Raw genomic sequence first — 23,573 nt, 5'->3', positions numbered from 1 at the left:
ATAAGCCGGCAAATAAAGTGACGGCATAGATAATTACAGACAGGCAGAGACAGAGACGGACAATTGAGTCAAGCGCGATAGTGATCGTAAGTAAAGTGCGTGAATCGTTGTGAATTATAGTGTGTTAAAGTGACTGTGGAAATTAAGTGTATTGCAAAGTTGTATTGAGAAAGAACTAATTTTCTTTAAGAAAGGACTTGTATTGCTAAAGTTTCATCCGAAAGAAATTATACAGGGAATTTACAAACGACCAGAGACGTAACAATATAATACCAAAACTGTAACCTGACAAACGTATTTTAATTTTAACGTGAAAATCACATTGTACCCTGACTAGTCAAGCTGTGAGTCACACTCTGACTCCATATATTCACAAACAAAACTTTATTAAAAATACTTAAAACCTGATTTTTTGTGAAAAAAGTCATATAATGTTTACTAAAATCTTGCCACATTTCATGAAGATACACTTACTACATTAAAAGTTATAGTAATTAGTAGAGGTGCTTGCTTAGTTACTTTATAGTTACATAGTGGTTGTAAGTTAAGTTGAACTTGTTTCAAGTTGCTTATTGCCTTTGTCGTTCTAGATTCTAGAAAGTAGGTAATACTTGTAGAGGTGTCAGAACTGGGGGTGCATAGCATTCCCACATTTACATATTTGACTTATATAGTAACTGTAAATTATATTAACTTTCTGAGGGGTATTCCCCCACACTCCCTAGATTGAACTGCCTTTTGCAGCACGGGAGCTACTTTTAGCAGCTCCTTATACTTTCAGTCTCTCATTGTAAAAAATATGCATGTCTAGCCAAGCATCCACACTTTGCAACTCCTTCTTACACCACTGACTTGTGACCACCCATGGAGTTATGTTGAACATAACTAAATACGACACGTCTCTTTACGATGTCGATATCAGTGCTCTTCAATGGTTGTTCAGGTGACATGTAGAGAATGTCCCTACCTATATTGAAATGAGAATAACCAGTCATATGAAAATGAGTGTTGCTCTGGGTATCTGTTAAGTATAACGGCAATTAAGGGACCTTGGATTTAGTCAGTCTGAAACTTGGCCTTAATTTAAGCGATCTGATACGAGCAGAAGTGCTAGGCAATGATAATTTTTTACGATCGTGGGTAAAAATGAAGGCCTCTAGGAAAAAGGTATTCTTGTGTGGAATGTACGGAAATCGTGGAAAATTTAGTGCAATTTGTAAAATTCTCTTTCTTTCTCACTTTTTCTTTTATAATAAAGGAATAGTAAAATTTTACTTTTAGATTGTTATTATAAATGTAAGTTGTTGTTTTAGTATTATTAATAAGTACAAAACAATTCAAATATTTAATTGTTCAAATGTTAATTTTTTCCATTGTGTTAATAATACTCACTGTGTCTTTCTAAGAGTAAGACTGATTATCGTTGTGAATTGAAAATAATGTAAGATGTTTTGGTATTATTACACTATTCTAAAGTACAATAATGTTAGTTTTCTACTAAATTAAGTGAAATGCTTTGAAATATCTAGATTTCAATGATTTATCTATATAAAAAAAAGAAAACCCTCGTAAAACACAATAAAACAAATTTAACCAACGAAACTCATAGAATTGCACCAAATCCATTCTTGAAATCCAATCAGCTTCTATAGTCTGGCAATATTGGATATGCAATACTTTCTTAGAATTATTACTAATTACTAATCGGTTTATACCCTAATAATTTATATCTAGTTTCACAAATTTACCACAAGTAAAGAACTCTCAGGAAGAAATTTTGTTGATAAGCATCAAATGTCTGTAACATAACAAAGCTGCAGATGTTAAATATTTAAACTAAGTCAGATATTACCACTCCTTTAAGACATAAATTTTAGAATAACAATAAAAGTAGAAATAACCACTGTATCTTAAACATTTTTTTACAAAAATTAACTCGTAAATTTAACATTTACTTGTGAATAACATTTCTTTACAACTAACAACATATCAAACATTTTAAAGATCAAATACATAATATCGCACTTGTAAAATAACATGGGGGGGGGAAAAAAAAACCCAGCAAAATTTAACTAAATATTACAACTTACAAAATTATATATGTTTATTTTATTTTTGTACACGTCTGATTGTGACTATAGTTTTTGAACTTATCGATAGCACGTGGCCTTGACTAAACTGCAATCGAACAATACAAAACTAAGTGATGGCGTTGAAATTGAATTTGAACTTTAATTTCACCCGCACACTTTCTGTTTTGAGGTAAAATTTTACTTTCATGTTTGTTCATATTTTGCTTTTGTTCTAAGTTTAATCTAGCATGAAATATTTGTAGTAATATTTCTAATATACACTCAATGCCATTAGTTCAAAGTTCATCTGTTACTTAGTTTAAAGCTTAGTCTTAATCAGTTAATGTATCAACTATGTCTTTGGATACTGTGGTAAGTTTCGAGGCGTAGTCGATTGGTTGTACACATTATCTTGCACTCAGTACAAAGTTATATGAGACAAAACTAAAATTATTTATAAACATTTCATTTCACATTTGAAATACAAGCTAGTAGAAAGTAGGTAGGAAAGTCAGGATAATGCGTTGAACACTAACAGTAACACTTCAACTTATTAATTTCAACTTTAAACTTGTTTCTTGTAATGAGTATTACTGTATTTAGTGTGTCTGGCATTTGCACAACCTGATGATCAGACTTTAGAAATAAACAATTGTAGACTTACATATTGGTTAAATGTAATTAGCATAAACTTTTGTAATAACTTGCAGACATGTTTTCTACCAAACTAAAAAATACAAATTTGATTTTGGTTTTAACTCTCAGTAAAGTAAGATTAACTATTCCTTTTCTTTATTACTTTAGGCACATGGGTAGTAGCAGCAGTGGGGAATGGGGAACTGGTGCTGGAAAGGTGAGCAAAACAATCATATAAATGCTTAAATCTATAGCTTCAAACATACTGGTAAGTAGGAAATATGTTTGTGGTTCATTGAGATAGCAAATAGATCACATGTCAAGATCTGTGTAAAATGATGGTTGTACTATTCAGCAAATGTTCCATATGATTATAAGCTTCTAGAAGCAGTTTGTGGGGAAATAAGTTGAATTTTTAATGCTTTTAACACTTATAATTTCATATAAGTTAAACTTTTCTTGAGCATCTATCTGTAGTTTAAAAAAAACTGTTAATTTTTTGTTCAATGCATCCAGATATTATTTATACATTTAAAAATTAATGTGTTGTATGATATATTAAGAAAAGGAGAGAATGAATTTAGATATATTAAAGAAACATATTTGATGCATAGAGGGGTGACATTATTTTCGTAACCTAGTAATTTTAGAAGAAAGTACGTAATATAATAAACTTAAATATTTCTGCTATAATCATTTACAAAAATTTAAGATTTTCTTTATTGACTCATGCAGGTGCACTTGTTTTAACCACATTTTGATAACCTCAGATATTTTTTTTTAATTATTATTAAGGAAAGAGTTCACCCCATTTTGTTGTTCTTTAGCTTTTTTAAGCAGAAATGCTTGTAGCTCTTTTCTTTTATGTATGTAATCAAATTAAAAGAAAGTTAGTAAAAGATATCGTACTGGTACAGAAAGGAAAGCAATTTTTCTAATTGTTGAAAGTAGTGTTTTTATTTTTGACTGTTTATTAGCTAAAGTTATGAAATAGTAAGTATAGTCTCAGAAAAGTACTTAAGCAATTGTCATGTTTATGGCAACAGGAATGTCTTTTGAATCTACTTTCTTCTGTAAGGACCAACTGTAACCCACATCATGTATGTGTATTTACTTCATTATCAACTCATGATGTTTCTATTGATCATTGTATGCTCTTGTGAGTTAATGATTTGTTTGTTAGATGTCATATTCTGTTTGCTAATTGCTGTTTTATTATGATCATGAGATTATTATTGATGTTACTTCTGATGATTATATTAGTCTTGAACAAATGTGTTAACTCATGAAGTATTGTTTTAGTCTTCAATCTTTGATAATCAGGAAATCTGTTTGCTTGTTTTTGTTTTAGGGAGGTGGAACTGGTGGAGCAGTCAGGTAAGTTTGTTTATTACTGTTGCTAAGTTTTAATATAATTTTACTATACAGCATACAGTACTTTTTCTATAAGTAGGTGATATTTAAAATGGTGTATTTACATGTTTTACACTCACCAAAAAGAAACCTATCATTCTATAGGTATTTGAAGAACTTGTAGCACTCCGCCACAATTTAATTCTTTGTATTGTTATCTGACACTGGGCAGCTTGTACATAATTGAATAAGTAGAGTTGTACTGTGGTGGGCAGAGCACAGATAGCCCATTGTGTATCTATGTGCTTAAACTATAATGAAAGGAAATTTCATGTGGTAAAAAAAATATCATGTGATAAACATTGTTCTTGAAAGTTAACTAAAATTTGAATATTTTGTATTTCCTGTAGACATTTACTGAATATGGAATGTGTATGCTTCATTTCAGTAAATGTTATTTGTCATTTCTCTGTGTCACTCACTATTCTTCAAAGAACATCTGAGATCAGAAGGTCTTGGAAAGTAATAATTTTTATATACAAAGACACACACAAGCAGCCTACCAGTAAGTAAGTATACACTTTCTATCTCCATGATGTTATATAACAATAACCCTAATGTATACAGAAAAATATAGTTCGATCAAAACCACAGATTAAAAATGGGTATGCCATAAATGAAAGGGTTCTGGAAATTAATCATATTTTCATGAGTTGACATATTTGGACAATGGGAAGATGATCTATGTTAACAAGAAACTATTAGGACATCTACGATACTGCTGCCTACAGTGAATTGGGTGACATAATTTTAGTCTTGTTAGAAAACAAGAATTTGTGCATAGCCAGGGCATCCAAAAACCAACAGAAATAATTCTTCCTGCTGTGAAGAAAAGTCAAGAGCATGACCAATGTCAAATGGCTGCTACTGTTACAAGTGTGCTCCAGTACATTATAAATAGCCAATGGCAGTGTAGCTAGATGTAATCCACTCCCCAATACAGGCAATATAATACATTGAATGCAGTGGGTATCACACTCCTCTTGAATTCTACGATACTGTAATTTTTCTGAATCCAAACTTGCACAATTCTTGGGTAGTAGATACACCTGGTTTTGATATCATCCACCTAGAAATATTGGTTGAACCATCTTTAAGCCATGACAAAACAGTGGTATTTTTATGGTGTTCCATTTGGGTAGCTGGATAGTTACAACTGGTGGTATGTGAGAGGACGTTCACTGCCTTCCACCTGTCTATCCAGTGACCAGCTTACTAGACAAGGTAGTGTTTTCATACAAGATGGAGTTACTGATCATTTAGACCTAGATCACTAAATGGTGGCTTGAAGGTCAGGAAATCGATACTATCATTTTGCCAAGCTAGTTGATGGATATAACTCGTACTTAGCATGAGGGACATCTTCATCCAAGTTCTTCAGGAGTGGGTGCAATCCCACAGTGCCCAGATTTTGGGTTTTGTAAATATGGTAGGTATTTCTGTTTTAAATATTGCAAAGAGCAGATCCGCTAAATTCTAATGGTAATTTTTTATTCTTCATTTCATGTTTGTTTGTTTAATGAAATGGCATTCTTTCTGAAGTAGGTGTCTATTTATTGGTAGGCTGTATAGGTATGAATCCACTTTTTAACAGACTGGAACAATTTTGAGTGGGGCAGTGTGTTTCAACATAGGGACTTTAGAACTGAATTTTTTAAATATCTTTTCAAACTGGTCGTTATTTAAGTAGTAGTGGTGTCCAAACATACTGGAGAAAACTGAATAGTCTGTATCAAACCTCATACACGTTAAAGCATTAAATTCAAGGACAAGACATATTTTGTATTAGATACAAACACTGAAATATGAAGATGACGTAAAAAATCCACTACTGTTGTACAGATACCGTATGTAAAATAGATGAAGTGGAAATCATTTAGAAATAACGTTCACAGTTTCATGTAATGTTAAAAGATTACTATACTTTGATTTCAATTGGATATTTTTTGGGGTTAAGAGGGAAACTCAAGTATATAGAGAAATAAAAACCTCGACGTTGTTAATTCTACAGAATGTGCTAAAACCACACTCTTATAAGGTAGTATAACAAATTCATTTTAAAATATTAACAATTCCAGATAGGCCTAATTTTAATCTGATAGTAGTTAAGTTCAAGCTGACGCTAAGGTAAGAAAGATCTAGACAATTACTTATTGATGTGAACATCTAAGATACATAGTACAAGAAGACTTGTTGGTAAGACAATAACTTTTTATTACTAGAGTTTCAAATTTGATCTTTGATTAACAATAAACTTATTTATATAGGGAAGCTGGAGGAAGTTTTGGAAGAATGGAGGCAGCTCGTGAAGAGCAGTACTTCAGAAAACTAGTATGAGAATTTTGATTTATAGATTTCACATGTTTTAGTAATTCCGACCTAGGTTATTTGCACTGTATTGAGAATTCTGTTCTTTCTCTGCAAGGAACCATTACAATTAATACTCAGACTTCCAACAATATACATGGGGCAAAAGTTGCTATATGGCTGGTACTAAAGAAAATATTATGAATACAATTAAATTTAAACTGTAGTATGCTGCAGTAAAGAACTTTGATAATTTATGCAAATATTTTCATTTCTAATAAACCATAGAAAATATTTAAAGGAAACTAATGATGTGAAAATTATTTAAAATAATACCATAAAATTTAGTAATTTTGCCATGACCTGACACAAACTAGAAGCTAAACTTATCCTTCAAACATTACTTTGAATTTAACCCTTTAATTAAAATGTATATTTCTTAACACATAAATAGTTAAAGCAAACATAAAGTAGGACAACCATATCTATAATAAATTCCTTGATTTTAATGTAACAATGAAGTAAAAGTAGTTAACTCTTTAATTTGCAAATTTTTTTCAATAAATCTTAAATCAAACTTGGTACATGCACACTAGGTATCAGGACGAGTTAATTTTGATTTGATTTATTGAGTTACATTAATTCCTTTCATCAGTTGGTTTAGGAACTGTGAATTATTGTAATTTTACTTTGCAAAATGTCTTTTACATTAAACTTTTTCAGCAACAGAAGCAGATTAATGAGCTGAAGATTCATTTAGATGAGGAAATAGAACATCACAAGAAAGTTATCAGACAGCACCAGAAAGAAATAGAACGACACAAGGAGCGGATTGAGGAGCTTGAAAAAAAACATGGAGATTGAATACCAGTATTTAGGTTAACAAGATATTTCACAAACTAGGTTTTGGTAATTCTTGAATAAATAATAATTCATGTACATCAGTAAGAAAAAAAACAACAAACTGTTAACCAGAACATTTTAGATAAAATGTTTGTTATTCAGTGTTTTCAAAAAGTTTCTCCATCAGCAATAAGAAATTGTTTGTGAAAATATATTTTTGATACAATAAAATGGTCATATGACTTTTCAAAGGTGGTTTTATTACCACAGGCACACACATTTGACATCCTTTACCAAGGTATTTCAAACTTCGAACAAGACCTCAAACTAAAACAACTACTGAGAAATGCAGTGATTTCTCGCAGTAGTTGAAAAGTTTTTCATTGTGTTTTTTACTTATTCCAGTCTTTCACAGTTTTCCACTGTTGCTTGTTTCCATCTCAGGTTTACAACACTTTGAGTTCTGCAGCTCTCGTCTGATTTCGGGAGTTATCTGAGGGTGGGTGTGTACACGTAGCAAGTCATGAAGAGCATCTTGCTGTTCACTAGCAATGTCTTCTTTATATCTTTGAACAAAGGTTAACAAGCATTGATGCCATAACACTGGAAGCTCTCTTTTGTCTGTGGAAAACCTGTAATTAACAAAATATACACTTATAATAGATCCTCAATAGAAAAATTAAACATGGTTTCTCTTGAATAGTATAAAAAATACTTCATTGACTAAAAATCAAGAAACTGATTAACACTGGCAGTAAATAAAAATAATACAATTTAAAATACTTTATTTACCAAATTATAACCTTTAGAAAATTCAAATATCTTGAAAATCTGCAAGTATTGGAAACTATTTTACACAAGAATTCACTTGGTTATATAGTGTTTAATGATAGGCTAAACAGTGATTACAGCACTTAGGTTTAACTCAGCATGTTTGTTAGTGATTGATAACTTGTTAACATGTAGATAAAAGAAGGCTTAGTGGATGGTAATGATGATTTGAACACTCAACTTTAATTAGGATGTTTAAAAGTGACTGATAACTGTTGTTGAATTAGCATAGTAAGCTTAACAAAAATGCAGATAATCCTTAAAGGACATTTTTACTAACAAAACAAATACACATCTATTAAAGAAAATGAGCTAGTAGGCCTAAAATTGCACTTAGGTTTTTTATGTTTATTACAATTTTACAGGGAAATTATTAAAATAACATTACTTCAGGGTGTACGATCGTTGGACCAAATTACCCGGCAATGTTTTATTCAATAAAATCATCAAGTCCAATACATTTCTTTGTTAATTTCAGCAATCAAAATGTCTGTAGGTTAAAAGCCCAGAATGAAAAATTACTGTTGCACACTGTAATAAAAAACTGACCCAGATTTGCCAATGCCATATTAGAAGTTAACATACACTGAAACCAACTTCTGTCTACAGACTCACAGTTGTGGTCTCTTCCAGAGTTATTGTAACTTACAATGTTTGGATTAATAAAAAAGCTTGCATATATGATCTATTCTTTAACAAGTACACTTTTCGTACGTCAAATATTTATTAAAGCAATATTTTCTGATGTACATACATGCACTAAACTTAATTTGCTAGCCATACTCTGCAGTAAACTCATATTTCCAATATCTATAAAACAATTACATATGTTAACAAAATCGTCCACTGATCCAGAGCACATTGTTATTTCCAGGCCTTGACAAATATTTTCAGATCTAGGAGCCAGGTCTGATACAGAAATTTATGGAATATATTTTGAGTTGGTTGTGCGGTTATGGTGTAAGACATAGTTTTACACTCAAAAACAAAGTGTTCACTATTAAATATATATTACATAACATACCATATTGGCCCAATTGATGTCAAATATAAGGTGACCCCCTTTTTTAGGTGTGCAAAATCAATACTACTAGCAGAAATACCACCCTCTGGACAGGTATAACTGCTAGTTCCTGCGGCCCCAAGACAGGACTGCAGCCTTTTCTGGAATTGTCTGACAATTCTACAATAATGTACTTGTACTTGACATTCAATAATGTTCACCATCCATGAGAAAAAAAGATTTTATTGAAATTTTAGTTTAAAAAAGTAGCTATCATCACAGGGTAGATCTGATTGAAGAATTTCTCTGTTGACGCAGTTATCAATGAAAGTGCCTTGCTTTTCTGTTGCAACACTCATGAGATTTTCACTAAAGAAAAACAATTAAGTTTGTTTTTTATTGTTTTATATTTGAAACTTACTCCTTTTTTGTAATTTTTATTAGTTAAATCTGAAACATATCATTTTTGTGGAAATTTCAATTGTTTTATTTATTTCTCAGCTATAAAAATATTACCCAGTTATGATTGGTGCAATAGTTTCCGTGATCAGAGTTTTAGACATATACATCGCAAGCTCCATTGAAATAAGATAACTGAACAGTCTGCGGGTGGATTAGTTGCAAAAGTTAGCAATGACCTTGTGCGACCATCTGGCATGCATCGTACATGGATGCTATCTGGACATTCAGAAATGTGACAGGCTAGAGTAGGGGAAGGGACCTATGGTCATCCACGATTCTAAGGCGACTATGAATTTTACAGCCTAATTATTAATAAAAAAATATTGGCTTATAATCTGTATATTATGTGCAGTTTATAAAAACAATAACAACTTCATATGTAACTCCTTTTTAAGTCCATCTATTTCATAAAATGCCTTTTGTGGCCATGCACATGTCTAGAGGTTTTAGAACTAAAATACCAATGATCTACAGCTTTTGAAGCATCAAATTTTTCCAGTAATGGCCCATTCATGCTAATAAACATCAAGTCATTCAAACTTTACTTCCATTGATGATCTTAATTTGCTTCATCAAGCTAAATCTTCTTTCACAACCAACAGTAGAAAAGATAACACTGATACAATAGACAACAATTTCCATAAATTCAGAAACTTCTCACTGTTAGATAGAATTTCATTCAAAAGTTTACTGAATTTCATTCCTTTCCCAAGAATTTTGAATTCATAACATTCACTGGGAAGATGATATGTAAAAGTTTCACCACACATGTTTGGGGATGACAGTTGTTTCTTGAAATGATAAGCCAGTGTTTATTTCTTCCTTCCCAAATTTTTCCAAATCCTCTGTTGGCCAGGTTAAAGTGTCAAAAACTGTGGTACACCTTTCAATACTGGTATCAATGCACACCATCTTCGAACAAGTTATTTTTCTCAACTAGGATGCAAGAACTTGTATCTGTGCCCAACTCACATAGCTGCACTTCTTTATAAGTGCCATTCAGGGAAGTGTTACAAATACTTTTGTTTTTCATAGTAACTTGAATCATTTCTTCAGTGATGACATGGTAATTGGCACATAAAGTGTAACAGTGCGTAAAATATTTTGCTTTTGACACCTGAGAGACAAGTTCTTAACTGCACTAAGGTAATCTAAAAGAAAATGTACCATGTGAACAAACTTGAAATCCTTCAGTTTTTTCAAAAGTCCCTTTGCAACTGCAGAAGCATTGTCTTTCTGTGTAGCAACACCCTCAAGATGTACTGTAACACATTTCTAGTCCTTCAATAAATCACCAACTTTGTTGACCTCCCATCTTACTTTATGAAGGTACTGAAATTTTAGGATCTGGCTCTGTAAACCCTCTGTCCCTAGATTTAATTGGTGCAGTCTTATTGGCAAAGACTGGTAAAATTTTTATAGGTTTCTGAGAACAGCATCAATATCATCTATAGCTTTTACATATTTTTTAGTGCACTTAATACACTTAAATCTAACCTGTGTGCAATACATTTTTTTTCCAATTTTCTGTACTAATACATTTTCTAATCAAGTTGGCTACTCCATTAGTTCCAATACCAATTAGCTGACTTGAAAAAAGCCAATGTGCAAGATTATGTTTATCCAATTCATTTTCAATAGCTGGCAAATATCCATCTCCAGTAACACTCTCAAGAAGGATGATGGACAAGAACACTTCTTTTGCCTTTGTTGTCTTTGATGTATTGTGCATACAGCATAAAGTCTGTTTAACAATACATGTTCAATATGTGACACAAAATCCTTATATATTTTGTCATTGTTGTGTTCATTTCTTCCTTCAGCCCCAATTTTCTACCAACATTAACAAACCATCAATATCAAAACACGACTTGTTATTTTTAGCACTGTAGTAGGCTATATTAAAAACAGCCTTCATATGATTAAGCAAACTTTTTGAATTTCCTTCACACATACTGTTAAAGGGGTAGATTCTGGAGATGTCAATGCTTTATATAATTAAATGAATTTCTGATGCTGAAATGATTTTTCATGCTTTCAGCTTAAAGGGCCAAGTAGAAACTTGTAAGACTTTTGAACTGAAGTCTGAAACACTAGTGAGAGATTCATAAATCTCACAATGAGCAACACCCATGTTGCAATTAAATTTAAGCCACTTCAGTTCTTTCAACCACTTTTGTTTGACAGTATTGCCTGAACTAATTGCCTTTGGTCCCATCTAACATGCACACTAATTGGCTGAATTTAGAGAAAGAAGAAAAACAAAATGGCACAAAATTAGTAACGTGTTGTGCAACTGCATAGCTTCCTTTCTGAAAAAACATGAAGTGGTGAATCTGCCATTAAAATCCTGTTCGATTTTGGACTCAAACAATGCAAAAATAGTACCAGTCTTCCAAATAGTCCAGAACTGTTCTAGATTAGAGTTCTATTTAGCACATTCCTATGCACGAATAAAATGGGGGAAAATACTAGGGGCCATGATGAAAGTTTAGTTGCCATGGCGACCTGGTGCCTAGGATTTGTTGCAGCCTTATTATTTCTGCACGTGCTTTGAAACTATATGTATAAAGTTTATCTATATCAAAAGTATTGAAATTTTGGAATTAATGTGACCATATATTTATGGATAGATCACATGAGCAAAATTATTTTCAAGTTTATGTTCATTCACAAAGTTGTCAGATTATTTATACATACATGACGCTCATTCCGTATGTGGAATCAGACCTACAGGTAAAACATCAACAATGTTTATAGGTTGCATTATTCTGATGCCATCAAGATGTTCAATCGTTCTTGTAGAGGCTAGAGTAACTGGTACAAACATGAATATTATTGTATAGAATCAAGTTTGTCACTGGTATTGATATTGCATAATAATATCACACCACTCACCAGACTCAAGTATCAAGTTTTTCATTTTGTTCTTGCATAATCTTACTTATTACATTAAATAAAAACTTCCATTAAGTAAAACTTTTACTAAAAGTACTCTAGTTATTTTTATTCTGATTTGGTCCTTGGATTTAGACACAATAAAAAACACTAACACATTGCCTACCATACTACCACTATACAATATCTGTCTCAGGAGCATACCATGGTCTGAAAGCCAATAGTTTCAAAACTATATATCATATTATGTCAAGTTGTGCATGCTCATCTTTACCTTCAAACTTTATTCTTTCCTGTCCCTAGCATCTTGTTCGTTGTTTGAGAAACAGTAAATTTTCCTAGTATATATTACTCCAATGTATAAATCATTAAATTATAGATTATTAGTTAGACAGGATGTATTCAGTGAAGCAAGTTAAACTGTTTCTATAAAGATACATGGATAACAAATAGTGGCTTATTCTCAGAAACTTACATATATAGTATTATTAGTCAACTAGTAGAGACCCACAAAACATTTGCGGTCAAATTAGTATCTTTATTTCAACAGTACTTCTTTTAATATAAAAGATTTCTCGAATAATACAAACAAATTATAATCATAGACACGGAATCTATAAATCCACTTGTCTTAAACCTAACATTAGTTAAGTTTTATAAAGTACAGCTTAAGTTTGATAAAGAGATAAGTTAACATTGTAACATGTGTACATTTTTTGCTTTAGTTAGGACTAAACTTTATTGTACTTGATACTATTGATAAATAAACTTAATTTTGTTCAGACCTTTCTGAAAACTCAGCTTTTAATGTTGTTGTAAAAAATGGTTAGTAAAGTATATTTACATCCACATTTTACTGTTATTCTTTCATTCATATAGCAGTTGTAGTGACTCGTTCACTCAGCTTTGTAGATCTCTGCTACAGGTAGGCTGGTTGTTGTCAAGTGCATAATGTGCCTGCGCAGTTCTACTTGGTTACAGTTCTTACTGCACATACTTATAATGCATAATGACAAGCATAGTTATAGTGTAATTAAACATTCTAAATTTCAGTACTGTTATTAGTTTTCTTTAAAATTGTTTGATTTCTCCAAGTTATTGATATTATATGTTGTCATTCATATTTTGCTTTATATGGGCTTATATATATATAATCATTATTATTATTTTTGAAAATTAATTGAACAAATATAAGTACATATATGAAATGAAAAGCTCACCAAAACTCTGTAGATTTGTTCTATCTTTGAACTGCCAGGCTTTACCAAAATAATCAAACTGTTCATTTTCATTCTGACATCTTCCAAATCTTTCTTACTCAAATATGTCAATGATGTAATACATCCAAGTTATTAAATTTCCTTCTATGGCTAATGAGCTGGGGATTGTTTCATTAATGCATTAAAATATGTAAAATGAAAATAACTTATTTAACAAAAATAGCCTATTTCTAAATAGTAACTTGTTAAAAACCTTTAATTTTGGTCTGTAGTAAAAAATCCTCCATGAGCTAGTTTTATGAAAATGAGGTAAAGCCTTGTCCAGAGCCCCTATATTCCATTTAGGCAAAACCTAGCTATTGTTTATGTAATCCATTATGGCTGCCTTCATACTCCATGACAAATAATGGTAAACAACAAGATCGATGTACACAATAAAAATGGTGTGCCAGAATTGATCTGTATGCAATTTTTGATGCTAATGATAATTACTTTTTCATCATCTGTGTTCTAGAAGCATCACTGACTCAGTTTTTGTCTGTAAAATGATATTCCCCGATGTTTCCCAAACTAGGAATACAAAATATCAAATTCACAGTCTTCCTGATTTGTAGGAACTATACATTGCTCTGTAAGGAAGGGCATACTTCTTACCTAACAATGTTCTTACAAAGATGCTACTAGCTTTAGTAATGTATTACCTGAAAAAGCGAAAGACAATAGCATCTGTTACTCTGTAAGGAAGGGCATACTTCTTATCTAACAATGTTCTAAGAAAGATGCTACTAGCTTCAGTAATGTATTACCTGAGGAAGTGATAGACAACAGCATCTGTTACTCTGTAAGGAAGGGCATACTTCTTATCTAACAATGTTCTAAGAAAGATGCTACTAGCTCCAGTGTAGTCCATCTCTGCAATCTTGAGAATGGCAGCAGCTGAGTGAAGCATCGGTATAGAATTCTTGGCAATGACACTACTGATGATCACTGCTTCACGCAGGGTACAGGTTCCCGACTGTTTTGGTAAAATAAATTGACTTACCAGTAAAAAACAGGAATTGATTACTGTATACAAAACAATCTTAGTGTAGAAATGGCTCATTGAGTATATTTCAATGCTTAAACACAAGTAGAAAAATACTTTTAATAAAACTTGTTTTTCACACGCTTATTCTTTATTTCACTACAAAGTGACGGTAATTAAATTTACTACAACTCAGATTTATGCCCAGAAAATTCATTAAAACAAATACTGAAATTGATGGTATTTGATACTCGTGTTAGTTAAAACCTTACTTGGTTAGATCAACATTTTCAGCACTCATTTGTAAAGAAAGCTACAAGTTGTGCTATGTTATGAAAACAATAACTGTAGTGTGCACAATTGAAATGTACAGTGGTACTAGGTTATGCTACACAAGAAAATATTTCAGGTTATATACATACTTTAAACAGTGATAGTTTGGACAATTGTTACATTAAGTTCTAATAACAATGGAACAACCATACAATGAAAATTTTAAAAAATCTTGAAAAGAAAAAAATTATAGTATGTATATGCACTATGTTACCAAAAGTATTATGACAGCATACCCCCAGCAGACAGTTTGTTTAACTCCCACTAAATTAACCTGTGAATTATATCCTGTCCCCATGAACATGGTTTGTAAAAGTCAGTAGGTACTATAAATAGCCAGTTGAAGTTAGTATGTCATGAGGAAAAAACTCACAAATCTTCACTGAGGCTTAATTATTGGATCTAGCACTGATAGGTAATGTGCCTAAAACATATTTACTCATTTCCATAGCCACTGAAATAAGCATAAAAATTAAAGTCCACAAAACATACACAACACCTGGTTCCCAACTAAGAAAATTAAAATCAATGACATTGAAAGTGTTAAGTATGAAAGGAGGGGAGTCATGCTTGGGTGGTATGGGTACAAACCTGGATTTGAACTCAGTTTTATCTGTCTTTAATGATGACAAAAAGTCTTCAAGCTGAGTACTCATACTTTCCATGCACCAATAACATAGTATACATTTATATACAAGTAATTTTGAAATAAAAAGAATAATTTCTAATGGCTATTTAGAGCTAGGCAGTTCAATATAATTGATTATCTATGAGCAACAATTACCTATATTAGTGTCACATAAATTGATTAATCAAAATTATGATTAAAATGACTGTCATAAAAATAATATACCAATCAAAATTAGGGTTTCTGATTATTACTGTTTTTGTTATTCTAACAACTGATTAATCAAAATTATGATTAAAAATAACTGTCACAAAAATAATATACTAATCAAAATTAGGGATTTCTGATTATTACTGTTTTTGTTATTCTAACAACTGATTAATCAAAATTATGATTAAAATAACTCACAAAAATAATATACCAATCAAAATTAGGGTTTCTGAAATATTTTATTATTTCAACAATCAAAGTAACCAAAATATTTCTATTATGTTTGTATGAAGTTAAGCATAAAGCTGAATAATAGGCTATCTGTAATCTGTCCAATTTTAATCTTACAAGTTGTTTTTGAACCTCAAGTTTGTCCAACTAATGTGATTTGAGGAGGGGGGGGGGGTGATTTAAGGGTCTTGTGTTTTGCCATTGCCACCACACTTGCTTACCCTGTCCTTGTTATTGTAAAGCCACTAAGGCTATATGCCACTGTCACTAATTTTGAGCTGCTGGCTGGAGGGAAGGTAACTTTTTTTTTTTGCATGCACATACAATTGATTGAGGAATACCACTAATTTTCAAGTTCTAGCAAACATTTCATCATAACTTTACACAAGTGTAACAAATATTTAAATGAACACTTACCTCACATATAGGTAGAATAATTCCCTTAAAAAAAGCACCAGGTTTGAACAAGGCTTTTCTCAATGCCTGTTTACAAAATATATAAAGAAAAAGAGAATTCTTTACCAGTACCAATGTGAGTGAAAAAAACAAGACGTAGTAACAAATTAATTAGTTTTTTTTTAGTAAAAAGGTAAAAATTTGAAGTGATTATTTTAAGAAATGTTTTTTTAAATACAACAATTCTTATGTATATAAAACATTGGTTTTTTTTATTTGGCAAATTTAGGACAGAATTATAAAAAAAAAAAGACTAGATTTAACCATATTTTATACAAACCCATTTAGAAAAGTCTCAAAAGTATTTTTGACAAAAATTAGGTACTGTATAGATATATTTCATTTAAGCTTCGTTTTGTTAGCTTCCAAATATTATTGGTTCAAAACCTTTTCTTAATGTTTTTTAGATACTATTGAAGAACACATTTATCATAATTTCAAACAAACTTTTTAGGTTTTATTCCTGGCTCAGAAACAGAAGTTCTGAAAACTAGTTAATGAAATATAATTGCAAAATTGACCGTATACAGATAAATTATGAATAGTTATCTCTGTAACAGCAATATTACATTACTACTGGAGAAGTTACAACATACCTGGTAAAGATGAAAGTTCAACTTCTTATATTCTACAATGTCATCTCGAATTCGGGGCAATAAGACTAGATTGTAAAACCTGACAAAAAACAAAACAAATGTTCAAATTAAAATAGAAATGTTTTTATAAATTTTTGCCTTTAAAAGTAACATTAGTATCCAAAATGAGAATCAAATGTATTTTGTAATGTTTTGAAAAATTTGGCACTTCTGGAAAGTAATTATATTATCAAAACAGTTCAAAGAAATTCTTGACAAATGCAATCAACCCCCGTTAATGTTCTTGAGAACTGTGATGTTACTGGGGACTCAATTTCCCCATTGGTATAATAGTTGAAGTTGTGTTCCAGTGGCATGATTTAATATCCTACATATGACAAAAGGCAAAGTATAATACAATAATAAACAATAAAGAATACGTACCATAGTACAATATTGCAAAAGAAGTCGAACTGGCAATGTTTTAGAAAAACATAATTTGCCTCAAACTTGAAGGATAAAAATGGCACAAAGGTCATATATTTTAATGCAAACTTGAATTCAGTTTTGCATATACAAGTTTTTTTTCAGTTACCCTAATATCTCAATTTTCTGTTTCTAAGTTCACTGTAAAAAGAAACAGAGACTCAGTTTTGTATATATACGAGTTTTTGTTGTTTTTCAGTCGCCCAACTGTCACAATTTTCTATAGAAACAATATTTCATTCTATATGTTTCTGTCTATCATTTAGTAGCATCATTTTAGTTCAATAGGAACTTATTTTTATACAGTCAGCCCCCATTAATTTCATCTCCAATTATGTCATTTTGGTTTTCCATTGTAGAAAAAATAATACATAAATATTAAAAGAAAAGTAGAGAGAGAAAAAAAAATGTACTGACAATTCTTTCTATAAATTCCTTCTGTGGCTATCCGAGTTGCCTGATACATAGCTGCAGCTGTCCAAGTCTCTGGCTCTGTTAGATACAGCACTTGTTCCCAGTTGGTAAGAGCTGGGATGATCTTGAAAGCTTTGGGAAGTTTTCCACTACGATAATGAGAAAGAACTTGCTTGACTCCTTTGTACATTTCTACCACCCTGTCATCTAGTTCAGAAAGTTTAATGCTTCCAGCATCTACAGAAAGAAAATAAAAATGCTATAGACACCCAAGAAAAAGATAAATCTATGACAAACTGCAAGAAAAAGATTCTTTCTTGTTTTATGTAAGAAAGTATAGAGTATTTAAATGTTCCTTAAGTAAAAACCACATGCCCAAATGTTTGTAATTTTTACAATACATTCTTTGGATCATGAAAGATCCCTCAACAGGTCTAAACATCTTACCAGAATTAAAATCATGTTTCAAAACTAGAAAAAATAACACAAAAGTTTAGTTATTGATTCACAAATAAGAAATGAGGAGGTGCTTGTAATGGTGAGGGAAACTTGATGGGAAAAATTCTGAAAAGATGTGGTTGGGGACACAGTTTCAAAAAGGATCCAAGGGTAATAAATGACTTAGGGGTAGGAAGAAAAAGTACTACTGGACTATTTGGTAGAGATTGGGGATCATATGGTGAAATGAAAAGGACAGCAGAACATATAGATGGTTGAAAATGAGCTGTTGTGCCCAAAATATGCCCCTGATCAGATAATAATAACAACCTAACTACAAAGCATTTTGTTACTGGCTAAAAAACATTTTTTTTCAAGACAGGTGTAATAGTCAAGTGATGTTAAGGTTGAACAACATTCCTATCTTTAACTAAAGAACTTTGCACTGTTGAAATATATGATGAGAAATTGGTTAGAAGGGTATAGTTTTAAAACTGACAGTTATTAAAAGAGGCTTTAAAATCACAAATGCCTGACTTACCAGAAAACTGTGTTTCAATTTCAGTTTCTTTTTCTGTAAGTTTTTCCTTGATGATGTCAGCTAAAGTTTTTCTCGTTGAAGCATCTTTACTCATAAACAGCTGCAGAGATCTTTCTTCATCTTCATCAACAATCTATAAATAAGTATAATGTAAGAAACTGAAGTAAGGTGAATCACATTTTAAAATACAAAACAATACACCTAAAACATTAGAAGTTCTTACTTATATCAATATAGATTATGTGTGGCTTGAATACATTTTTAATATGTCTGGTAATTAAAATATTCTAAACATTTAATTGAGTCTTACTCATTCATTTACTTGAAAGTGTTTGTTATTACACAAACAGTTGTTGTTTTAGACATTTCCAAATTCATCTATACTAATGAGCATTGGAACTACACCATAACATAACATCTGGTTCAATTTTCACTGTAAATCTAGAACACTTTGTTGAATTTGTTGGTATTTTCAAAATGGACATCAGGTAAAAGAAAAGTTTTCAGAATAATTGGAATTTGAACAATGTTGGGAGATAAATTCAATTTTCATATTTCAATGTTGCTTTTTTACAGTGGTTTTATTCTTAAAGACAAAATTTGCTGTAATCCACATTTATAGTAAACTGTATGTCACCTATCACAAGTGACACCTCACAGAAACTTCCACAACAGATTTTTTAATCTCAATGCTCCTATTTTGAACTGGGCATGTCAATGCAGAATATCAGTGTTAAATTTTGTGCTTTTCTCATGAGAAATGTTGACATGAAAAGAATTCCTATATATATGCATTACATCTGTTTCAAAATACACTGTACTTTGAACAAATAAGCATTTATATATTCAGAATAAAACGTTATGCAACAAAACTTCTAATACTTTACTTACAAAGTCTTCATAATAAGTATTTTCTTCTATTTCAGATTCATCTCCATCAGAATCAGAATCTGTATGGGATGTTGAAGGTCCAAGTACGGTCGTCAATGTTGAAACAGGTTTGCCTTTCTTTCTGACAGTTTCAACAATACAAACATAACGTTATACAAATAAACATAAAAGTAAGGCTTGTCAGCTGCATTACAAATCATTATAAAAACTCTAGATACAAATATGCATATCATGACCAGCTGAAGGCTGCAATTTTACTGTTATCAGGTCTTACTACCTCACTAAAATCAAAAACGAGAAAGTTACCATAGGAATATATGATACAAGTTAAGAGTTATTTGATGTAGTTTTTTTTACCAAACTTTTACTTGTTAAGGGCTGTTGAAATAGAATTATATTTATACATAATGGTGAGCATTCTACAGATTATTAACCAAGCCTGGAATAACACAACAAATTTTTAGGATTTCCTAATGAATGTGTTAGTGAAATCATACGTAACTGAAATCCTCATTAGAACTGAAAAAAAGGTTGGTGTTATTAACATTAAGTATCTGTAAGTTAAAAGTAAAAATTATAAGCATAATTGATCAATATATAGCCATCAAGTGTTGGTATACTGAGAGTGAAGGACAGCAACATGTTCATGAAATATGAAGTTGTAAATCATAAAACTGTTTCTCTTCAACTGTATTTATCTCACTGAAACAGAGAATGAGAGCTCAATTATATAAAAATAATAGTATACATATACCATACATTCAGTTAAGGTTTGATGGAACAATTACCTGAATGCTGTAAAATATAATGTATAAAGATTGTAGTAGTAACTCATACATTTCTGATTATTTTCATTTAACATTAAACACCTCACTGTTTCAAAAAAAAAAAAGATAATAGTTTGTTAATTTTGTTGTGAATGCTAAAAGTAATTGCCACTTGTGCCATTGCTCTTACTTCTGAATGAATTTACATGACTGAATGTTAATGGCAGTAAGTTGCTGTTAGCATTTCTAGATATACTGAATATTTGACTTTATTTCTGATAATGAGAGAATATCTTCACCTTTAAAATTTATTGACTGGCACACTAGTTTTGTAGGGCTTAAGAACTGCATTTCCAAGCTCAATCACTTTTGTCTGTGTTAATGTAATACCCAGTTATCTTTAGGCCTTTGTATATAAAAAAAAAAATTATATGCAACAAATATTTCGTTATTTAAGTTGTTTTATTAATAAATGTTAAACTTTATCCGAGTTTTATACTTACCATTTAAGCAGCATTGGAAAAATTGAAAACAAAATAATCATGTTTTTGCAGACTAACTCACATAAGTTATGTTTTTTTTTTCGGACAAAATAAAATTATTTCAAGCTCTTATTATATATAATTTTAAACAGATGTATCTCTCTACTTTGAAATGCACCTTTATATAAACAAAGTTGACTTTTAAAATTTTGTATAGTTAAAAATAGAACTGAATTTATGCAGTCAAGAAAGGTAAACTAGTAATTTCATCATACATTTAAAATTTAAGACACACATTTCAACCGTTTACCTACTTTTTACTAGATGTTCCATATTCTTCTTCTAGATCTTCCTGTTGCAGCCGAGCCTGCTCCAAGATCTTCTTGGAAAGTTTGTCATCTGTGAACTGATGTTATATCACAAAGAATTAAATCAAGCTATTACCAAAACAACAACATAAAACTATTCTGCAACTTGTATGTAAAAAAAGTACTTCAATGAGATTTATAAAAAAAAATTATTATAACGTTACTCACCAAATAGTGAATTATTTTTTTCACAAATCATGCCTAAGCCCATGATATAAGACAAGTATAAAGAGTTTAAACATATTTATTCTCTTTAAGATATTTGTATATTGTTTTAACCACTTCCATATCAAGTTCCCTTCGAAAATGAGCTAAAAATGGCAGTTTTTTATTTTGCTTTTTGATAACATGCAAACAAATTGAGGCAAATAAAAATAAGGTAAGAAATTGTTTGCCAGAATTAACTATGGCAAACATGAAGGGCACCAAAGTTATCTCAGGCAAATCACAGAAGGCATTAAATATTGAGGTATCATGTTAAACTTAAAGTAATACTACGAGGAACTAACAAAAAAAAGTACCATGGGGTATGGTTAATGGCAGAGAGGAGATACAGGCTGTAAATGAAACAGGGTAGCATAAGTTGTAAGGTTAAACTAACTTTAGTTTCCAATGTCTAGGTTAGTCTAGGTTTAAATAATCACTCTAAAATCCAACTAACAAGGGCTTATAGATTAGATAAATGATTTTAAAACATGAACAGTGACTCGAATTTTCGTTAGTTTCTTAAAATTTTAACACCTTAGTTCGATTATTCCTATTAACCACTATTTTCTGCAAGTAATACTAATAGTAGTACAATTTTATTAGTACCTGTATTAATAGTAGTGATTAATATTGCTCACTAGTTTGAGCTTATAGCATTTAATAAATAACTTGATAATTTCCATGTTTTACTGTTGTGGTGATAATCTTTTATTTCAAAACATTAAATAATATGAGGAATGTCTTGACGTAAGCCTACCAGTTCATCTTCGTCTTTTCTTTTCCTCGACTTAATCCGTGTTGTTGGCTTAGTTATTCCGTCTTTTTCAATCTGTGTATCAAGTGGTATGTTTCTTCCCACCTTTTTTGTCCTTATCTTGCTGGCCTTACCCATGTTTTTATTCAGAAAGTTATTAATTACTTATATTTTGACTTCCATGTGGCAATGGTAGGATTAAATGTAATCATTCTCAATAGATAGCGCTTTGAAATATTTTTAGGGGACCGTTGTTTTATTGGGGATTTATAAGAAAAACTTGGAAATGTAACTTTAAAAGACCACATTTACGAATGGTAGTCCCGAAATAAAAAAATAAATGCGTCCTTGAACTACTATAGTAAATTATCATAAGCGTAATTATTGTGATAGGATGCAATTCTCATGTTGTTTAACAAGTGTATGCGCAATATTCCAGTAAGCGAGCACCAATTGCAAGTTTTCATTTATATAACCTGGGGATTTATATAATTGCGCTTAAGTATATTCGCAATTACAGAACATTTCTGCTTTACAACTGCTGAATAATAAATTAACCGTTGTTAAAATATAATTTAGCTGAAATAACTACTTGCAAAAATAGATACATATAATTTTTTGGCGTGACCAATTTGATAATCTTGCGATATTTTTCAGACTGCTCAATTTCTGAAAACTTTGTTTGTTTGTTACTAAGCGCAAAGCTACACAATATACAGTTTGGGGTCTGCCGGCATGAGTATCGAAACTAGGATTTACTGATGAATCACCGGGAGGATATTGTGAGAAATACCGAGATATAATGAATATTCATAACTTTCGAGAGTTCTTGATCAGATCAGAAAAAAAAAGGGTAAAACTGGGTCTTGTTGCAAAGAGCAAAATGTCAAAAATATTAGATGAAGTTTGAAACTTTTAACGTAATATTTTCTTACAGTTTTGTTAGATAGTGTGAACATTTTCAAATCTAAATCGTAAATTATCGTGTGTGTTTTTGTAGTATTTGTATACAGCTTATTAAAATATGCTAGTAAAAAAAAAGATTTTTATCGTGAATGAGTGATACAACTTGGGGTGTTTTTG

General features: G+C 31.0%; 2 protein-coding genes across 2 annotated transcripts; one reads left to right on the top strand and one right to left on the bottom strand.

Moving 5' to 3' along the window:
- The first annotated feature begins 2,137 nt into the window (after nucleotides 1-2,137).
- Nucleotides 2,138-7,522, top strand: LOC106464299 (ATPase inhibitor A, mitochondrial-like). The gene is made up of 5 exons (XM_013924426.2): nucleotides 2,138-2,262; nucleotides 2,877-2,925; nucleotides 4,060-4,085; nucleotides 6,389-6,452; nucleotides 7,152-7,522. Exons 1-5 carry the CDS (start codon nucleotides 2,207-2,209, stop codon nucleotides 7,290-7,292), a joined length of 336 nt encoding a protein of 111 aa, XP_013779880.1. The 5' UTR covers nucleotides 2,138-2,206; the 3' UTR covers nucleotides 7,293-7,522.
- Nucleotides 7,511-22,700, bottom strand: LOC106464300 (bystin-like). Its single transcript, XM_013924427.2, has 9 exons — nucleotides 22,494-22,700; nucleotides 21,476-21,567; nucleotides 19,913-20,033; nucleotides 19,022-19,154; nucleotides 18,042-18,279; nucleotides 17,164-17,242; nucleotides 16,529-16,594; nucleotides 14,492-14,700; nucleotides 7,511-7,903 (listed from the first exon to the last, which is right to left on the bottom strand). Exons 1-9 carry the CDS (start codon nucleotides 22,626-22,628, stop codon nucleotides 7,681-7,683), a joined length of 1,296 nt encoding a protein of 431 aa, XP_013779881.1. The 5' UTR covers nucleotides 22,629-22,700; the 3' UTR covers nucleotides 7,511-7,680.
- Between the last annotated feature and the right edge of the window lie 873 nt (nucleotides 22,701-23,573).

The sequence above is a fragment of the Limulus polyphemus genome, unplaced genomic scaffold (assembly GCF_000517525.1).
Source record: "Limulus polyphemus unplaced genomic scaffold, Limulus_polyphemus-2.1.2 Scaffold1614, whole genome shotgun sequence".
In the NCBI taxonomy this organism is placed as follows: domain Eukaryota; kingdom Metazoa; phylum Arthropoda; class Merostomata; order Xiphosura; family Limulidae; genus Limulus; species Limulus polyphemus.
This window is presented reverse-complemented; position numbering and strand designations above follow the sequence as displayed.